The 21,640-nt window shown below is 34.4% G+C and overlaps 2 protein-coding genes across 7 annotated transcripts in view; one reads left to right on the top strand and one right to left on the bottom strand.

The window, feature by feature from the left end:
• Positions 1 to 6,966, top strand: part of LOC108102308 (zinc finger protein 2) — a 34,649-nt gene extending 27,683 nt beyond the window's left edge. For 2 of the 5 annotated variants that reach the window (XM_041818566.1, XM_041818567.1), the window contains 2 exons: positions 5 to 2,917; positions 4,419 to 5,910. In XM_041818566.1, the coding sequence (XP_041674500.1) occupies positions 5 to 2,917; positions 4,419 to 5,060 (3,555 nt within the window). In that variant the 3' untranslated portion in view covers positions 5,061 to 5,910. The other 3 variants (XM_017207069.2, XM_041818568.1, XM_041818569.1) reach the window with 3 other exon arrangements.
• Positions 6,967 to 9,873: 2,907 nt separating this feature from the next.
• Positions 9,874 to 21,424, bottom strand: LOC108102309. Of its 2 annotated transcripts, XM_041818570.1 has the most exons (7): positions 20,932 to 21,424; positions 17,244 to 18,940; positions 16,094 to 16,699; positions 14,771 to 14,933; positions 14,316 to 14,678; positions 13,713 to 14,039; positions 9,874 to 13,550 (listed from the first exon to the last, which is right to left on the bottom strand). In XM_041818570.1, the coding sequence occupies exons 2-7, from the start codon at positions 18,773 to 18,775 to the stop codon at positions 11,610 to 11,612; spliced, it is 4,932 nt and encodes a 1,643-aa protein (XP_041674504.1). In that variant the 5' UTR covers positions 18,776 to 18,940; positions 20,932 to 21,424; the 3' UTR covers positions 9,874 to 11,609. The 2 variants fall into 2 exon arrangements, with proteins under 2 accessions (XP_041674504.1, XP_017062559.2); XM_017207070.2 differs by having other exon boundaries at positions 9,874 to 14,039; positions 20,932 to 21,422.
• Positions 21,425 to 21,640: the final 216 nt, after the last annotated feature.

Genomic DNA, 21,640 nt, shown 5'->3' on the forward strand with positions numbered 1-21,640 from the left:
ACAGGTTGTAAAGCACTGGTTCCGAAATACTTTATTTAAGGAAAGACAACGCAATAAGGATTCTCCGTATAATTTTAATAATCCACCTTCGACAACTCTGAATTTGGAGGAGTATGAACGTACTGGTCAGGCTAAAGTTACACCTTTGAATGATACTAGTAGCGCCGCAATAGCAAACTCAATAAGCACATCGACAATGTCATCGGCACCATCTGCTAATTTAAACCTGACCTCTAAAGAGAGCATAACTTCAAAAATACCCGCGTCTGGAAAAGCAATCGCCACAGCGCCAGTGTCATATCCTGCTACAGTTCCAAGCTCAACGCCTGTATCTCGCCCTGAATCGACAAACTCCAGCGGCAATACATCTGATTATTTAAGCAATAATTTATTTTTTGGACAAACAGGTGGAAAAGAGCAAGGCTTGCCGTACGCTGTAGAAGGGCAAATAAAATCAGAGCCTCAGGATGATATGACTGGGGCAACCGATTTTGTATTCCAAGCAAAGCAGCTCTCAAACTTTAACTTTTTAAAACATCAACAGGAACTTATGGATCATCAGGAACAGTCCATAACAAATCAAGAATCCGAGATGTCGCAAGACCAATCCCTACTAGCAAGTTCTTCACTTTCAGTGCACTGTCAAAATCAACAGCAAAATAACGTTTTTGAAACTAAATCGGAAAGCGGTAGCTCTGATGTAATGTCACGTCCTCCTACTCCAAATAGTGGAACTGCAGGAAATATTTACGGCACTATGAATGACTTAATAAACCAACAACTAGAAAACATAGGTAATAACATGGGGCCACCAAAAAAACTACAAATCGTTGCAAAACCATTTGACAAGAACTCAACTCCAACCTCTAGCTCGATTGGTTCAAACACTCAATTCGAATGTAACTCTTCCAACTCATCGAGTTCCTCGTCCACGTCGGGTGGCAAGAGAGCCAACCGGACACGTTTCACAGACTACCAAATAAAGGTATTACAAGAGTTTTTCGAGAACAATTCATATCCCAAAGACAGTGATCTCGAGTATTTAAGCAAGCTACTGCTGTTGTCTCCTCGTGTTATAGTAGTATGGTTTCAAAACGCCAGACAAAAGCAACGCAAGATTTATGAAAACCAACCAAACAATTCGCTATTCGAAAATGAAGAGACCAAAAAACAGAACATTAACTATGCGTGCAAAAAGTGTAGTTTGGTATTCCAACGGTACTATGAGCTTATACGTCATCAAAAGAATCACTGCTTTAAGGAAGAGAATAATAAAAAATCGGCCAAGGCACAAATCGCTGCTGCACAAATCGCACATAATTTAAGCTCCGAGGACTCAAATTCATCAATGGATATACACAATGTTAGCAGTGGAATGCCAGGCATAACAGTAGTTTCACAAAGTGTTTCAACGACTGGTTCAGCAGCAGGACAGTACGCACAGCAAACATTTGGCGCGTCGCCCTCGCCACAGCATTCATTTGCAAAGTCTTCTTCACTCACTGACTTCAGCCCTTCTACGACTCCCACGCCTCCTCAACGAGAACGAAGCAACAGCTTAGACCACCCACAACGACCCTCCAAGCTTGATTGTGATAAGTGCGAATTGCAGTTTAGCCAGTTGGAAAAATTGCGAGAGCATCAGCTAGTTCACCTGATGAGTCCAGCTAATATTTTTTCAGATGCGAGTCTCAACCCTAATCCTGATGACAGTTTTGGTCCTTTCGGTAGCATTTTGCAAAGTCTACAACAAGCAGCTGCCCAACATCAACAACCGCCAAAAAAAAAAAGAAAATACTCTGATACCTCTTCTAATGCCGACGATTCTTCAACTCTATTGGAACCTGAGGCTTCACATAAAAAGCAAGAATTCCTGTACAAATATTTTATGCTGAATGAAACGAACCCAGAAATAAAGAAGCAGTTCATTATGCAAAAACAACACAAGAAAGCAATGCAGATTCAACAACAAGATGAAGGAAATGAATCCGACATTGGACTTGAATTTTTAACTAATTTTTACCAACAAAATGAACTAAAAAAGGTCAGTAACTACGACTTTTTACTGCAGTATTATCGCACACAGGAAGAGGCAGTCCTAAACAAGAAACCCAAGCAACAGCATCTTTTTAGCTCCAGTAAAAAGCCAACGATTGAGTTTTTACTGCAGTACTATCAACTGAACGAGTCAAAAAAGTTTTTTCAGTTAGTTGCCTCGCCCCAAATAATACCTGATGGCTCAGACTACAAGCCCTTGTCGCAGACGCCAATATCTACTATGAATGAACATGAACTAAATAATGTTATCGGTGAACCATCTTTGGAGCAGGCAACAGAATTTAAAAAAGACGAACATGAATATCAGTTCTGCAAAGACATATTATGCGAAGGAAATCTATTGTATGAGAACAAGAATGAAATACAAAAGCTTAATAACAACAACATCAACAACAGTAACTTGGTTCAAACGACAGAGGTGAATGGTAATCAATTGATTGAAATGACAGAAACGTTGTCAGTAGATCCGACATTAATAGCGATTAAAGACAAAAACACACATTTAAGAAGGAGTTCCTTAGAAACAGATGACACGGGCCCAAAATCCCAATATTTACACAATCTTGAAGATTTCCTGGATGCAACAATGATAGAGAACAATTCTCAAACCCTGACATTTAACGATGACGAGAAAGCTGTTCAAACAGATAATTCGACCCACAAACCAAATGATATTGAGAAACGGTCTTCGGTGTCTCCTGTCAATGTTTCGTCAAAACAAAACAAACGCCTACGTACAACCATACTTCCTGAACAACTAAACTTTTTGTATGAATGCTACCAGTCCGAATCAAATCCAAGCCGAAAAATGCTCGAGGAAATTTCTAAGAAAGTTAATTTAAAAAAACGCGTTGTGCAAGTAAGTATATTAATGTATGAACAGAAGTATACCTAAATATAAAACTCTCAAATTTAGTACTTGTAATATGTTTTAAATTCTGCTGTTCAACAGAATCGCTATGTAGAGCTGAATTTAATACACGTACACTTAAGAAATATTTTAGTATATAAAGTACTTTTTATAAAGTATAAAGTTTTTTAATGCTGCCTAATAATTTTATCACTCTTAATCAGTATGATCATTTCTTTTAAATGGTTCCTTTAATAACCCCTGATTTGAATTTTTTTATTTTTGTTTTTTTTTTTAAAACATATCCTAGTCTTGAAATATTCAAGTTTTTTATTTTTGTCTTTGAAAGCAAATGCGTTTTTCAATGATATGTATAATCATAAAAAATAACCCTTTTTAAACACTGTAATGAGCCGCATAAATTCGGACCTGTCGTGGCTGTGATACCAATAAAAAAATACACATGAATATAGCCCCTTAAGAAAGTACCAATAATGTTTGGATTTTCTGTGTCATCAAACCATCTATCTGCTACTCGCAGTGCGATTGACTTATGATCTGTATTCCTGAACGAATCTGCAATAAACGGTAATAAGTTTGCCAGTCTTATTGTAATAAAGTGATATATATGATATACATATATGAATGATACATATATATCTCGCAGTATAAAATAAAGCTTTCAATGCTTTCTTGTAAGACATTGTGCTTTCGTCCCATATAATAATTTGAAACGTTTTGAGAACTTGGCCCATTCCATTGTTTTTTTTTGTTTGATGTTGCATATTGCAGCCTCAGTATTATGTAAAATTAATGGTTGCTTCAATGCTAAATGCGCTGTTCCAAAAAGTTGCCGCAATTTCAGATGACGCAATGGCAAAAGCATTATTATTTTGTGATCGTTTGGTTGCCAAAATGAGCGATAGAAGAGAAGTCTTGGTAGAACCACCGGACGCATCTGTGAAAAACAGTCCACCCCTTTGCACGCATAATTCTGTCATACGCATTGCAGCCGTTTACGATTCTATACATAGATAGATAGATAGTGTTCAACAACTAAGCTTCTTCGTAGCAGCGGCTTAAGATTTTTGAGTAGCGGAATTCAAAAACTTCTCTGTCTTGTTTCATATGAACTAGTTACTTACTATTTGCTACTTATTTTTTACTCGATCAAATTTCTCTAACCCCGGGACAGAACCACTTAAACACTTAAAAATCAATACTTTACCTTTTTTTCTTTTACCTTTTGTTTTAAATTTAACGTAAAATTTATTATTTTCCTTTTATTAACTTTTATGGTTTTTACTTTGTTTTTTAGTGAAAAAGGAGCCCAGACCTATAATATGATAGACATTCAAGAAAAACAGACTGTTTTTTTTTTCAAGTCTTTAACCTTAAAGGTAAATAATTCAATATATTACATTTAAGTTCTAGGTTTCTAAAAAAATTAATGTCGGCAAAATACACATAAGTTTAACGGGTCATATTGTATTATTTTTTCCATTTTAAGGTCTGGTTTCAAAATTCTAGGGCAAAAGACAAAAAATCCCGCAATCAGCGACATTATGCGCACATATCAGATGATAACAGCTATGATGGATCCAGTGGCAAAGAGGTGGTCAACGACCAAAAAGGTAACGATGAACCCGTGGAACCGGATCTAGAAATAAGTCTTCAGGACTGCCAGCTGTGCCAAGTCACCCAAGTAAACATCCAAAAGCATGCTTTTAGCGTTGAGCATATCTGCAAAATGAAAAAGCTACTCGAACAAACCACCGAGCTTTATGCCCAGAGCAATGGCAGTGGCAGCGATGATAACGATTCCGACCGGGAAAAAAGATTTTACAACTTATCAAAAGCCTTTCTGTTCCAACATGTTGTTTCAAATGCTACAAGGAACGCTAATCTTACTCCAGGTTCTGGAAAAGATTTAAATGCTTCTCCTGAGGAGAACTCGTTGCTTAACTATGATACTACGAGTGGCGATTCGAAGAGTCATATCCAACATAACTCGCCTACTGAGGTTGTCTCCGAGGGTGTGCGAAAAGTCTCTAGTAATCAGGAACTTATTCAGCAGCTATTTAACCGAAACCATATCACCGGTAAGAGTTTCGGCAGATTAAAAAAAGTGCTTTTTTATCTTATCTCTTGATCAGATTTTACCAGCACATCTTGATTTTTTATATTAGCCTTCTTAATTTTTTAATTAAACAAGTTCTTATGTGTTTTATTGTTGCTTCTATACAAATTGATGCTCTATTCATAATATCTATAGAATTTTGACGGAAAGCATAATTTCTAAAATAAAAAATAGAAAACTTATTAATAGGAAAATATATTTAACGCCTCGCAAATTTACAAAATAGATGATTTATAAAGAAAACATATGTATATTTTATTTGTACAATTATGTATAAGTACAATAATTACGCAATGAATGTGTGTGATTATGCAATTTTGCATAAGTATATCTGTACTCGTTTGAGGTGGTTTTAAATTTCGTGGAAAAATATGTGACAGTCAATTAAATATTTATGACACTTAAAGTGCATACAAAGCAGTACGTGGTACTTTTCCCTCTATCGTCTTTTTGCTGTTTGCTTTTAAATTTACATTACGTTCAGCGCTCACCATATCATTAAAATACTATATAAATAAAAAATATTATAGATATTCATGTACGTATGTGTTTTGGCAGGAATCGATTGAAATTAAAATTTTTGGTGCTACAATTATTGTCACTTAATAGTGATTTAATATCATTATATCATTGATTATAAACCAATTATTAATATACTGGAAAATGTACAAAAATAAATGCTTTATTTAATTCAAATGTTTTTATATCCTATTTGCGTTTTTATTGTTTATTGTTACTAAGTTTTATTTTCAAATAATAATTTGGTTTGTAATTTTAATAATTAATATTTACAGTTGGCGTAATGTAGCGCAATCGAGTTTGATAATTTTTCAATTGGTGAAAACTAAATCTGTAACTTATTTTATTAGTTATAGGTGGAAAATAATTTGGAGTGTTTGTATGGCCTTATAACAGCGGATAGTGGTTAAAGTGTGGGTAAGTTGTACTCCCTAAACTCATCCTAATACATCTAACATTCTTTGCCTTACAGACTTCGAATTAAATAATGCTTAAAAATGGGATGCGAAGATACGTAAATGAGAAATATACTACCATATACAAACCATACTACGAAAACTAAAAAGTTCCTATTTTACTGAAATTTATAAAAACATTGACATTTCATGAACCAAATGATATAAAGATATATGTATTGAAATTCTTACGAAAACTAATACTGAATATTAGTAAGAATTTCTTAATTATACGGAAGTGTTCCTAACTATTCAAAATATAACTTAAGCGATAATCGTAAATTATACACAGTTGAGGCAATCTAAAACAATTCCAAATTGGGGCTTAACCTTGATAAAAGTGGAAAAACAAGGCTCCTCCAAACAACAATATGTAATAACGTAATTAGGAGTAATGCAACATAAACTGAGTTCCTAGCATTTGATTGCTTTATGCCTTTGTTTCCTATATTAGAACGTAATTACTTAATAATAAGAATTGCTTCGGCATGCCGATCTTTTAAAATATTTTGAAAACTAGAAAAACGTGATTCCTATACATTTTTTCAAAACTGTACAAGTTTTTTATCATGATTCTTTTCTGCTGAGAATAAATGTGCCAATTATTTAATTTGCAATGCATTCGTATAATATAGAAATTTGTATTTAGAACACCATCCTTTTTAAAAAAAGGAAGATAAAGTAAACGGTTCAAATAGCCTCTAACATAGTTAAAAATTTGTTACCACGACTTAAATTATCCGTTTGCATTATTCATTTTCATAACAAAATTATTTTGTTTTTCAATTAGATATAAAATTATTTATAATTTATGTTTTGGACAAAAAACAATAAATGTAAGCTTCTAAGGGAGAGACCGAAGTTACTATTTCAATATTGCATTAGTTTATGTATGAAAGCTTCCAAACAAAACTTAGAAATTAAAGTAATATCTCAGCTTATTATCTAACCGTTATTTATTTTTACAATCTTTAATTTTTCATGCTAGATTGTAAAATGACACTTTCGATGGGCGCGATTAAAAACAGATTTATGAACAAAATAGTATTAGACTGATTCTTTTTGAAAAACAATTTTATTTACACATTTAGAGTTTTTTAATGTCATTCCATATAACATACATTCATACGTACTCCTTTACTTATAGGTGTATTGGTAACGGCAAATAAATATAGACATATAGATGTTGCGAAACATAAGATAAATTTACCAAGAAGTTCCTATAGAATTTAATGAAATAATATTTAAATATATTTAATTGTAAGTTCAGGACTTTAACATAATTTTCTGTTAATTTTATTTAAAATGTATGACAGGCAATTTATTATAATGGTATTAACACATGTTAAAATTAACATTGGTATATCTATATGTGAAGTGTTTTGCCCCATAATCTTTTTTTAATATATTTATTTTCATACTTATGTACTTAATCATTCATAATTGCCAACTAGCACATATTTATATATATTGACATAATATATAAATATGAACGTGAATATAGGCCCTCGCAATTAAATTTATAATTCATTGGAAAAACTTATCGAAGTCCACTTGCATTACTATGCAATATATACTAAAATCCACAAATGAATATGAGAAAAAAATATGAGATTTCAAAGGTGAGAACAGAACTATGCTCAATTAATAACCACCATACATACAAATGTATGTATGTATAAATATATAACATATCACCATAAAACTAACTAAACTAAACTAAAATTTAACAAGTTCCTTCTTTTTGTTTCTGTCAATATTAGTTCTCTTGAAAGACCTTAGGTAATTATTTGGAAATTAAAATCATTTATGATATTCATTTATGTGTGTATGTATGTTCATTTATGAACTCATTTTTATCGAATTCATCAGCGTTGTAAACTTATATTAAACATATTCTGGCCAACGATTCAAGTTATAAAATCCTTGATTCAGTATAAGTAAACTTAAACAAAAATGTAATTTTAATGTCAACCCATGTATTCATCAGATTTACTACTAGTACTTGGTAAAACTTGCAAAAAAGAAAGTATAAATAAATATATATAAAGTTCCTATATATTTAATAAATGGCAAAAGATGTGCATATATTATAAAATTATAACGTAATAAAGATATGAACAAGAAAAAACACAATATTTACTTTTGACATTTAGGGTAAGACCTTGTGAAAACTGAGAAACGTAGGTTGTGCCCGATGTCATACTGTAAGGGAGCGCGAACAAACCACTGCAAAATAATTTGTACGCGTACATATACATCCATGTGTAAGTATCTCCAATTGTATTACCACATGGTTTGTAACATATAGGCGCAGTTCTTAAATAAAAATAATTCTTCCCGTCACTCGAAACGGAATTTCTAGTTTAAAAAGCATAAAAAAAATGGTTTCCTTAAAATATATATTCTTGATTAAGATCTCGGGTATACCAGTATAAGAGGTGAATGTCGGGATTAATTATGTAGATTCTTTAGATTATATTATTGCAAACTGCCGGAGATGCCCAATCTAAAATGTTGTAGAGGTGAGCAGTAGCCTGGCGTAGAAATTTTTCCTTCAAAAACTTAGTTTTATAAGAATAAAATTTCCATCTACTATTTTACCTGTGCATTATGGTGTGCAATCAATTATGGCTCTGATCAGATATCAGAGGTTCGGGATGAGAAAATATTTAATTGAAAAATTTGTCAGATATTAGTGTTAGTGCATATTTATCCGTCTTACAATTAAAGTTAGTGTTGCGAAATTCGATACACAGATTCAAAATTTTTAAATAACAAAACGAAATCGTGAAAGTGTTATATAAAAATAAATATGCTAAAATACCTTTTACCATAATTTTTAAAGTTGTACGTTCTTCTTGAATAAATGTATGACTTCAATTTTAGGTTTATAGATAGGTATTGACAACAATTACTTTAAGGTCAAAACAAAATCATCATTTATTTGCACGGACAGTGGTGAGATAAAACTATAAGTTGGAAAATTCTTTCGAAAGATTTATATGCAGCGCAAGTTTATTTTAACATTCGGAGAAATTTGCCTTAGTACAAGGTTTTACCAAAGATATCACATCTATTTATAAAAATCCCTCGATTGTTACCATCCATTTGGTTTATTTTTTTCAATTATTTATATGTTTAAGACCGTCTATATCCGCCTATATTATAAAAACTACGATGTTAAACCTTTATTCTCGTTTCAATTCAACTCATCAAATTACACAATGAAAATGCACGTTAAAATTAATAAAGGAGCTAAATGTTATCTTTATCTAATTTCCGAATTCTTGATATATTAATAAGGGATTGAATATAATACATATATGGTCGTTCACTGTTATATATTTTAATAAATTTTTGCAATCTACGCAATCCGTCACAGTCTTACTTACATACATATGTATATATTTATGTCGCATTAATAGCATATAATGTAATAGCATAGTATTTCGACGTCTAATGCTAGGTTCCTTTAATGCTTGAGTGTACAATTTCTGAAGTGTTATTTCATCGAAAATAATTCTATAGGTATTAGTCGACAGAAATGAACAAAGTTGAAGAAATCGTTTACATATAACTAAAATATACTTTTTTAAAGGGATTTTTATAATAAGAACATACCGAAAATTGAGACATTTTATTCCACTTGGTATCAAAAAATATATCACAGAGCAATAAGTACTTGCTTATTTGTTTGTTTGCAAAATTTATGTTACTAAACAACGAAAAAGTCTAGTTTTTGGATCCAAATTAATAATGCTAAAAAATTTTAAACAATGGGTCAGTTTACGAGCGTTTTATAATGAAATAATTTATTTTTTTACCAATATGACTTTTCAACTGGTGCATTAGACTTTTAATATTCGTTTATTGATTGCACTTCTCGGAATTGCCTTTATATTAAATTATTAATTAAAACTTGCTATTATTTTTATAACTTTATATCCACAAACTTAAATGAGTTACAATAAATTAAAATTAAATTGTTTTTTTTTTTGTTATAATATGCACAAGAATTCTTTCAGTGTCAAAAATTAATAAATCTTATTTTACTAAATAGTGAACATTTAAATTTACATTAGTTTTATATTTTAATGTATTTAAATAAGTTAGACTCTATGTTTTATATCGATGTGTGTTTTTAAAGTACAACAGCGATTCCGCACCCAACCTTATCCTTATTTCGTTATATTGTAAAACAAAATATATGGAAAGTGGATATTGCACACCAATTAAATTAAATTGTAATTTTCTTTTTGTTTTTATTTCATATTGGCACAAAGCCACCACTTCATTCGCGAAGGGTCACTGCCAAGAAATTCCGGAAACTACAATATAACTAGTGCAGATTCCAATTATAATTAAGTCCATCCGTCCATAGGACTAGAATGAGATAAACAGTGCATTCTAGGAATGCCTACGTAGCTTTAGATTATTTTATAGCCGGTTATGACCACTTTAACGCCACAAATCGTTCAAAAGTACCAAAATTGTTAAAAAATTAAATTTTAAAAAATTACACATACCCTGTGCACATGCAAACCTTTTAAATCTGGAGAGAGCACTGATGCTAAGTAGTGTCATTCAGTGGAAAGCTCGAAAAAAGTATTTATAGTCAAAGCACATAAAAATATCATGAAACGACTTATTGAAAAATTGCACTGATATCAGCATATGTCTGCTACTAAGCAACGAAAATATATTATATGGGTTAGTGCAGCCAATTTCGTTTAAATTTTTATCTTTTTTGGCAGTTTAAAATCAATACTAATTTCTTAATTCTTTATTTTTAGTTTACGCCCAATGCCTTATAAAAACGTATTACGGATTAGCGACTTTTAATCTGCAACTCAATACCATAATCAGTAAAATCATTAAATCATATGAATCTAATGATTTGTAAATATTAAAATTAAAGTTTTGTGATAAGCGGAAAATTAGGAAAAATATAATACAAATTGTTAATATTTATAAAAAATTCATTATCCATGTACTTTAGAATTCTCTTATAGTCATGTCACGACATTTTTTTGGGCTTCAATCTATACATAAATATTTAATGAAGTCTAATTAATAACTTGAAATATATTTATATAGTTTACATCTTTAAAATATAGTGCTTGTGAATTACAAATTCAATCCTGCTTTTGTGTTCGATATTGCTTTGAAGATTAATAAATCTTATTATTAATTTATTATTTACTAGTAAGTTATGCTGTATTATATGTAAATAAAAATATAAGTTTAAATGAATTCGTATTAAGTACAAACAATTTTTGGGAATAATTGTTTCCTGCATGTTACGTATATAATTGAAGTAAACATCATATGATATATTTGTTATTTAAGAAAGTAACGCTTACATGTTTATGTTAGGCGGAGTCTTTGGTTATCTTATTGTATATATAATATCTAAAAGTTTCTTAGTGTAGGATCGGCAAAGCCGCAGATTGATAAATATTGCTGTGATGCGGCGGGACGCAAAATCGTAAAAGGTTTAAATTCACATCAAGTCGCTGTATTCGGATTTTTTAAGTTACAATTTCGGTACTTGTTGCTTAAGATTCTCTGAGTGTTATTTTAATCAAAAACCGCCGTACCCACTTATGTCGGACGGCTTTAGGTGGTCAAATACACTCAAATGATGTGATGGTTGACTATGATGCGAATGATGGTGAGTATGAGTGTGAGTATAGCTTGGGTAATTTGCTTGGGGCGGAGCGTGACTATATGGGTGATGACCAAACGGATAATTTGGACTCGGTACATGTAAAGTTGAGTTAGTTGGCCCAGTAGATTGAACGGTACTTCCTAGACTATAGAGACTATGGGTTACTGCATATTCTCCTGTATTATGTTGTGGATGTGTTCCATATGCAGATGGACCATACATTGCATTCACATTTACTGATGAGATATGGGCCATATGGTGCGTTTGGTCCATATACATTGGATGCGGATGTGATTGAGAAGGTGCAGGCGGATGGGAAATACTCGGCCCTAGCGGGCTTCCAATTAACTGCGGGGCCTGATGATGATAACCGGATGGGTTATGAATGGGATAATCATTGCTATTGCTACAATTATTGCCGTTACTATTGTTACTTTCATGGTGGCCACGTGTTTCTCCGCCATACATTGCTTCGTTATCAGCCCTTGCAATCAAAGCGGATGCAGCTAGACTGCTTACCGAGAAATTGTTATTCTCCCTTGTTAGTCTAAATGATTCTGCCTGTGCAGGACTCTCTTGATTACAACGTTTTGGTTGCTGCTGCTGTTGTTGCTGAGACTGTTCTTGCTGTTGGTGATGTTGATGTTGCTGCAAGCCTAAAAGACGACTTTCAACAGCAGCTGCTGCCGCCGTTGCTGTAACCGATGGTATATTATTGCCGCACTCATGCTCTTTAATTGCTGGTATTTGGTCAACCAGTGATTCAAGGCCGCACAAGCTTTTGCGCGCAACGTCAGAGCCAATGTGTCCTGATTGACAGGAATTATGATGGGTTTGATTTCCGAGTCGTGGACTCAAATGTTGATGATGGGCAGTAATCAACCTATAGGGATTTGAATTCTGTTCTTCATATCGCTGCCAGTTTTCCGAATGCTCCTGATGGAAATGTTGCATAGAATGCTGAAACTGCTGATGTGTCACTTTTTGTGTTGGTTGATGACTTTGGTGAGGGTGAGGAGAAAGCCAATGTTGGTATTGTTCGTGAGACTGACCTGCGTTCGCTTCGGTATCATGTACGGGGCTATCATACTGGTTCTTTTGTGCTATAAGCGGTTGCCTTTGGCCCAACTCAACTGCTTTATTATGATCCGCTGAAACCACCTGGGAGTCGTCATTGGGTGGGTCGAAATCGACAGCTGTACAAATATTTGGTGAGCTTGGGGGGGGCGTTTCACCCAAGTGCGGTTCATCCCGCATGTCTAGTGCAGTTTTCAGGTTTCCATGCTGATTCTGTTTCTGAGAAACTAGTTGCTCGTTTTGCGGATCAATTATGGGCGTCGTTCCCTGTGCGACGGAATTCGCTTGCCCTACCGGTGGTGTTCCATGGCCGTGCAATTGAGTATAATTGCAATTAAGAGCGGGGGACGCCATCGGTGATGCCGATGCCGTATACAAAAGGTGCGAAGGTGGTGGGGTATTGTACAGACTAGGCGGCATTTGATGACTGCTCTGGGGGGATGCTGCTATTTGCTCCATGGAGAGGGGATGCATTGAGCTTACCAACAATCCTGCTGCAGTGTTTGGGTTGGCGTTTCCGTGCTGAAGCTGTTTGACTGTCATTACGTTGTCAATAGCTGGTTTCAGTTTTTTTGGTCTTCCTCTTTTTTTTTTGGGGGTTTCGATGTTGCCACCGCTGGGGACCACTGAGAGGTTAAGAATATTGTTAAAATCGTGATGGGGCATATGTTGTGCGCCCATTTTTCCGGCCACATTATGATCAATAATCTCTTGTCCTTTTATCTTCTTTGGGCGTCCCCTTTTTTTTTTTTCTAGTGGATGTTGTGTTTGGGATAGCTGCGAACCAAACACAGATAAGTAAGTGCTTTCACTTGGGGGGAGATTGTTATTAGATACTGGTAGCAATGATCTTTCATCTCCTGAATAGGAAAATGATCCTCTATTATTACAAGATGATACATTGGACACCATACTGGGAAGCAATTTGTCAGATTTTACCTGTTCTGACTCTTCGAGAGCATTGCCACACTCCACAGCCCTTGCACTAGAACCACTACAGTGTTCCACCAAAGCTAGACCCGCTTGATGATCTGTAAGGGAATTTTTATCATTTTGCTTCTCTTTACCACTGGTTTCCGCATGTTGCTGCTCGCTAGACTGCCGGATCCGCTGATCTGTAAACACACACTCTGACTCAGCGATGTGCGTTATGTCCCCGTTCAGAAAGTCTCGAAACTTTTTTAGGGCCGCATAAAACGGAACTTTGTCAGCAGCGCGTGGCAACTGAGCGCATCGTGCTGATGATGATGGCATCACCCAAATGTACTGAAAAAATACTTAATATTTAATAGAGTTGTGGAATACATATACAAGCATTATTTTACATGTACATAGAAATATTTATTTTTTTAAATACGAAATATGGGTCAAAAGTAATATTAAAAAAATATAAGTCGAAAAATTTTCCATTACTACTAATTCTAAAAGGATTATATCTGTAGATTAATAATTCACAGATACATTAAGGCGTTAGAAGTTACCGAAATCTTTTATAAAAAGCATATTTTCAAATAAAATTAAAGAGAACTAATAACTACTTACTGTGTCAGTGCCTTCGACGCGATCCGGCTGGCGACCAAAGTGGAATTCTTTTTTTCCCGAAAACACCTCGAAAATAAGTTTACCATTGAAAACGGCAATCTTTGGTCTAAACCTCTGCAGCTTTTCCAGCAAAATGCGACTACCCTCCTTTATTTCCTTTCTTGTTAGGTCAGCTGATCCTTTGGTGGCTCGGGCCACCATGTTGGTAAATCCGATTCCTTGCTTTAGCAGTTTGTAATCTTCATCGGCGCTCATCTGTTCCACAGTTAGGCCCGCCAAGTAAAGGCATTTCCAGAAGTGGTTGCCTGGTCCTGCGTAGTGGTGACCCTTAAATGCTGCAAACAATCCAGGATTTATTCCGACCTGCAAAGGAGAAAATCAATAGTTATTAGTGTCCTCTCTATATTATTGTATTTTGTATATCCTTTAGTATAAGTTCGAAATTTACAACTCACTATAACGATATCAAGATTATCACAAAGATGATCAGGAATTGTCCGTTTAATTACTTCCTCCTCCGACATTCCATTGAATCTATCATGCTTTTTGCGCTCCTTGGGCTTTATTGCTTGGTTTAGATCACTACCATCTTCGCCGACGAGAGTGCCGCCAGAAATGCTATTTAATAATATCATTTTTTATTTTTTGCTTACAGAAAATTAAATGAATATTATTGAAAATAAAAAAGGATTTCTTAATCTAGGTTAAATGCTACATGCTATTGTGACATGTGACATGTGCGCTACATGACATGTGATTGGTATCTACATAGTAATTTTAAAATTTTAAAGAGAGGAGAAGATGGACCAAAAGCAACAACAGTAATTATTCATAAATTTCCAGTAAAAAACGAAATAAATTGAAAACCCAATAATATAGGTACAGTGTACAGTGCATTTAGCACACAAAACTTAAATACGCCGTTGAGTAAAGAGATTAAAGTATCCGATTATAAAAATTCTGCAAAAGCGGAATCGAAAAACCATTTTAATACCTTTAATAACAAATACCGATTGATATAAATAGAAACGTTAAAATCGAGTGCCCCGATCATACCCAATACCCGTTACTTTCCTATTATCCCGACCCTATGAATTACAGATATCTTTGATCTGGATCAATAATCGAGCGAATTCAACCGCGTCCGTCTGCCCGTATAAGAAGTCGAAGATCTCTAGAACTAGAAGGTAGGAGAGATACCTAGGTAGCGCAAGTTTTTTCAGAATGATGATGGATGACAGATAATAATAAATACGATTAGGCTTAGGAATACGTAATTTAGAGATGCAACTGCAACTCGACATGAGTTCTCAACCGGCCAAGCCCAATCTAACGTCCATAAACCGCGGACAACTGTGGTGTCCATAATATTATAATGTCTTTCTTCGTTTCACCTTGTTTAACATATTTTTGTCAATATCTATCGAATTACCAAATATTTTTCAAATCGGAACATTATTTCGCTGTTTATGAAAAAATATAAGTTAAAAGGCCCCACATGGACAGTAACGTCACCATCAGTTGGTAACATGCTTTTTAGACAAAAGATGGCGCTTTGTCCATTTCCACTGGCAAAATAAATATTTTAAAATTCTGTAACACAGTAACGAGTACCTTATAGTCGCGGCACTCGACTATAGCGTTTGTTCTTGTTTTATATCGTACATCCGTATGATTTATATATCCAATCTGGAAAATCACTACTAATATCCTTACTAAAGTACAATTGTGATCGGGAAGGGTTATGTATACAGTTCAATGACGGTGGATTCACTTACTCCTGGTGAATTGCTGATGTTGACATCTGTTTGGCATCTGTACTGTCAGAAACCACCTTTTTTTTACGCCCTCTTTTTTTTGGCGTTGGTTTAGAATTTAAGCCGCGATGAGAGTTATCAGTTTGTTCCTGAATACTTGTAATCTGATGAGTGTGTTGGTATATATCCTCGCTTACGACTTCCGGATTTCCATTTGGCACTGCCATTGCAACTGACGCCGTCGCATACCGCACAGCCTCAGGATTGACAGTCTCCATAACTTGATGTGTTGGCGAATGCATCCTTATCTCTTCATTAATATAACTATAGCCATCAACAACAGAGGCGTGACTTGAACATCTAGTGCCAACGCTCATATCAATATGGGTCTGAAGGGATGGTCCTTGATTTCCGTTAGATGCACATGCAGTTGAGTTCTTTGTCAAGAGCAGATCATCAGGCTTTTTCTGGTTTTGCGGCATAACCATATTGGGATGTTGCATTTGATGCTGAGGTGTAACAGAGTGTGTAGACGAGCTATGGGAATTTGGGGTTAAAACGTCACCTGCACTAGTCTCGTAACCATCATCTTGATTCTCAGGTTTTGTGTTGCTTGGAGAAAGTGCTCTGAAAAAGTTTAAAACATTATTTAATTTAAAAAATTTGAAATCTCAAAAAAGAAATAATCCGAATTATTTTTGTCAAATTCAACTTTTAACAAAAATTTGATCAACTTTTAATGTATTAAAGTAGCCACAATTATAGCGGAATTACTTTTAATTCTTATATAGATTAAGAAAGAAAAATCGCTTTTAAAACTGTTTTGTAATCATACATATCATCCTTTTCTTTGATACAACACTCAGGAACTCTGTTAAGCGTCCTGGCACGCCCACCCTAACGCCTACAAGTCGGAAAATGTGTGGTCAAATTCATTAGCAGTGATTTGAGCTCTCGAACCACAGTCATAGAATGTTCGGATTAAGCATGCAAATTCTAAGGAAGTCTGTAGAGCGTTATCTTACATGAATACTTACTGTTACAAAATGACTTTTATTTCATGTAAGTAATTAATAATAAATACTAATAATATAAAGATAAAGAAAAGTAACTGTCGTGTATTTAGAATTTTTATATTATTTAACATTTTTAATAAATAATTATAACTTACAGTTTAAAGGCTGGGCTGGGCTCCTCGTGGTATTCATCCATAATAAGATCATGGTAAGTTTCGTGCAATTGCTGTTGTTGCTGTGTCGGTTGATGTTGGCGCTGATGAATTTGCTGCTGTTCATGCTGCAAATGATGTTGGTGTTCTTGGGTAATATGTGCCAACTGATGTAAATGTCCATGGCACTCCATAGGATGTTGAAGGGATTGCTGCTGACGTTGCAGATCACTTTGATGGGTACCAAACAACGCGGAATTCTGGTAATGAGGAATATAGCTGGTATAGTTCATGAGCTGCTGATGTCGAGGACTATGTTCATGTATGTTCTGTAAGTCAGAATTTTGATGAAGGTGCTGCTGCTGCATCATTTGTGTATAAAAATTATTATGCAACTGACTATCCATGATAGAAGTCGGTTCTGTTTGGCCATATTGCTCCTGCGGAGAATTATTATGGTCATGGTGCAATGGAATTGAAATCGCCTGTGGAAATGAACCCGTATCAGAGCTCTCCTTTTCGATTTGAAGCAAAAGTTCCGACTGCCGATGCTGATGCTGATATGACAGTTCTGAGCTTACATTCACAGGATCTTGCTTATTCTCGCTTGTCGCTAACTCTATATGCTGATGCCTTTCTTCAGTCTGATCATGGTGAGGTGTCCACAAAGAAGTGCTTCGATCGTCCAATAAAATATCACCCGTTGCTGCCGTTACTGCTAGCTTAGTAGGAATTCTTAAGTTCAAATTGGAAGAGTTATTTGCACAACCATCGTTCGCTAATACACTTGTACAACTACTAGAGTTACACAGGCCAGGCGTACTCAACTTCAGTTTGTTATCAGTTGTAGATGACGATGCCGTTGATTTTTCTCCAATGGAGCTTTGATCTTGGCCCTGACCGACCAGTATGCTTGACGAAGAGGCCTGAGAGGCTGAAACTACTAGCTCCACGTTAGTAACCAGTGCCTGCTCCGGAGGCATATAGCAATCGTTATCGAAAGACTCTAACTTTGTTGTATTTTTTTTCTCCGAGTGGTCTACACATAATGTCCTCTCAATGAAACTGTTGGAGTTGCTCGGAAGTTGCTTTTCCATCTTAGTAAAATCATCTCTTTTGTTTTCAGACATTCTCGCATTCGGAGCTAAATCTGTTTCATCGATTGGATTATTCACTTTATTTCTCTGGCTACAGTTCAGACTAAGGACAGACAACTTTTGACATTTGTTATTACATGGAAGCCCAGAATCATACTTTTCTGATTCATTGTTACCACTTTCCGAATGAGTTGGGTAGTGTGATGATGGCATCAATATCGGCACTGATCCATCTGGTGACAAGATAACATCCACCTTTGATGACATTACAGAGATAACAAGTTTCCTCGTCTTCTTTAGTATTACTTGATCAGTCAGTGCAAAGTTTAAAGTTCGAAAAATGTTGATTGAAAATATGCCTACGACTAAAGAAGATACAAAAGGCGCGTGAGTGAAGGAACTACTTATTAGTGGGATGTTTTCACTTTCCACTTGCATCTCCTATTTATTTAACGTCCATTTTAGGAGAAAAACTTTGGTCGAGAGCTATCGTTTGTATAATCACCCTTATCAGAAATAATTATTCATATGCTATTTCGAACTTTTTAAATTCAGACAAATTAATTTGAGATGTGTTAAGTTCCAGATGCGCTATAAGCAAGCCTAAAAATAAATAATAAAAAAATTAGTCGTAGGAAATATGTAAACTAAGCTTAAAAATTTTTAAACGACTACTCTGGTGATGTTAATTAAGAACATATGCGGGACGCTCTTCTCCTATGGCACTACAGAACAATTGTTCAAAACTTGAAAAATATAGATTTTTAAAAATAATGCGCAATGCTTTTCAAATAGTTTTTATTAATATAGTTATTAAAGTTGCGTACTTTTTATACCCGTTACTCGTGGAGTAATGCATTCTTTGAAAAGTATGTCGATCTAACTGTGCCCAAACAATGTTTGGAATCGTAATGCTAATTTTAATGTTTTATTCATCGATACTCATCGATCTATGAAAAAATGTTGGAATTAAAATATTTCACAATTAATTAAGGATTAACGTAGTTAGAACTAGTATGGGCATTCCTTCTTATTTGGGTGGTGTTTTAATAATGAGTTTAAAGAAATAAAATAAAATGTACACGCCGCTATTAAGCTTTAAGGTAAAAAAAACTATTACTTCTACTATTTGCTATTCTTTACTAATAAAAACCTTGGGGACGTCTCAGAAAATATTGCAAAAAACTTTAATATTCGGTTTTTCATAAGTAATTAAGAAATAACTGCTTTATCAAAAAAGCAAACTGATCCTAATATTTGGCATGGTGGCACTTATTTTTTATGATATCGCTAAATGTTTTGACATATTTTAAATAATTTTTTATGGTATTTTTTCAATATAATTGATATCAGGTTATTGGAGCAGCGTTTTCAAGACTATTGGATAATTGTTAAGCAGCCTCACTTTATATGCATTTTACGCATTGGGTTATTGTCCTGATACAACCTAAAAAAAGAAAATTACCATTTTCTCTGCCGACTGCTTCAAATCTTGCTCTGGAAACCGTTCGTGGTACCATAAAAAAGGATGGTACAACGAAAGAGTCGGTCGAAGAAAACGCTTTACGGACTGAGCGCAACCCAAAGTTACACGAAAACTTTCCAAGGATTACTTTAAAAAGAACCAACGCTAGTGGGACGATGTACTTTTCCTAAACGAAACAAATTTATATTTTTTTTGGCAGTGCCGCTAAAACGAAAACCGTCGACGGGAGTGTTATGATATGGAGGTGCATTCCCTCAAAAGGAGTTGGAAATCTCGTGTTTATCGATGGTACTATAAATCAAGATCTGTATCTCAAAATCTTGAATGAAATCTTGAAGCAGGCGGGGGACATTTGATGGGCATTGGAGGAACTTTTAAGTTGCGTTTTTTTCGTTTTAAATAATTAATAAAATTAAAGTTAAGGTTTAAATAAGCTTGACTATACCATTTTTAATTTTGTTTAATTTTTTTGTTACAATTTATAAAAAAAAAAAATAAATAAAGCTATACACTTTTATGTTGGACGGCAAAGTTAATTTTGCATTTAAATTTTAAAGTCTGTTGTTTTGATTTAAAGATCGATCCCGACGAGTTAGTATTCAGTTTGTGTTTCAAAAAATGCAACTTTTAGATGTATATATATACATATGTACCAAAGTATATATGTAATTATATTGTATAATTTCAGACATAAATATTCATAATTCTTACATACTTTTGTATATATGTGTCAATTTATTTTTACATATGTATGTATTTTATTTTTATGTGGTGAGAGGCCCACCTATTCGGATTAACGGACGAAGTACAAGAGAAATGCAGACATGATACCAAAATAAAATACTCGTTTTTTGTTCACATACATATGTACATATCTACTTTACATATGTATGTATTTCTATGAAGATGACGTTTCTGTTGTCGCTTTCAACAGTAGATGTGCCAGAAAGATAGAGGATAACGATGAGGAGAGGATTAAAAAGAAGAGAACGACGAAGCGACCAACAAAAATAAGTTTGTTTGCATGTATTTATTTTTAATATACATACATATGTAGATAGAAAATATACGAGCATGTACATATGTATAATCAGATGTATGTACTCACGTTTCGCTCGACGGTTTAGACACAGTACAGAGGAATTCGCACATACAGTGCGTAACAATTAAATTTCCATCGATACCGCGTTTGAAGCTTTGCTCCTTAACTTGGTTAGTTAGTATATTGCACATTTTGCATAATTTCAATTTCGTGTGTACATGCAGGCATATGTATGTGTACACATTTTGGTGTATGCATACATACACACGCACAGTATAATAGTTAGATGGTACACAACTACTGATTTACACCGTATCGCTTCACAGTTGACTTGTATATCGCACTGGGCAGATAGTATCGCAACGCGGGAATCAAAACAGAACTCTAGATGAGATTTATGATAATTTTCTACTTTCTGTTCTGTCACGACGAGTCACGAACATCAACCGACACCAGTAAAGCCTTAAAAAGACTAGGAAAAAAGCTTTGCTGACTTATGTGCGCATTATCTGAGCTTTTTTCGTTCAGCCTTCGTAAGCGATGCGATGTGTTACGTTATATTAAATTTGCTCCTTACGTAGTTCACTTTGTTCTGTCAACTACGTCGTTCCCGCTTGTTTTCTCTAGGGCGTCGTCAGTGTCGGTTGCTTTTTATTTCATGGTTTTAACATGTAACAGAAATGTTAAGACAACTTTTATCTAACAGGGCTACGGGAACGGTCTTTGCAACTGTTAAAAAATCTTTTCATTTATGTCACTGTAACATTTCTGTGAA

Source organism: Drosophila eugracilis, unplaced genomic scaffold (assembly GCF_018153835.1).
Source record: "Drosophila eugracilis isolate 14026-0451.02 unplaced genomic scaffold, ASM1815383v1 contig_340, whole genome shotgun sequence".
NCBI classification, from domain to species: Eukaryota; Metazoa; Arthropoda; class Insecta; order Diptera; family Drosophilidae; genus Drosophila; species Drosophila eugracilis.

What these genes read in the sequence shown, in the direction of transcription:
- LOC108102309 (XM_017207070.2), bottom strand. Translation starts at nt 18,775, where the DNA reads ATGCAAGTGGAAAGTGAAAACATCCCACTAATAAGTAGTTCCTTCACT. An exon ending in CCCAGCCCAGCCTTTAAACT is followed by an intron (nt 16,700 to 17,243) that starts GTAAGTTATAAT and finishes AAACTTTTTCAG; the next exon opens with AGCACTTTCTCCAAGCAACA. An exon ending in ATAATCTTGATATCGTTATA is followed by an intron (nt 14,679 to 14,770) that starts GTGAGTTGTAAA and finishes TCTCCTTTGCAG; the next exon opens with GTCGGAATAAATCCTGGATT.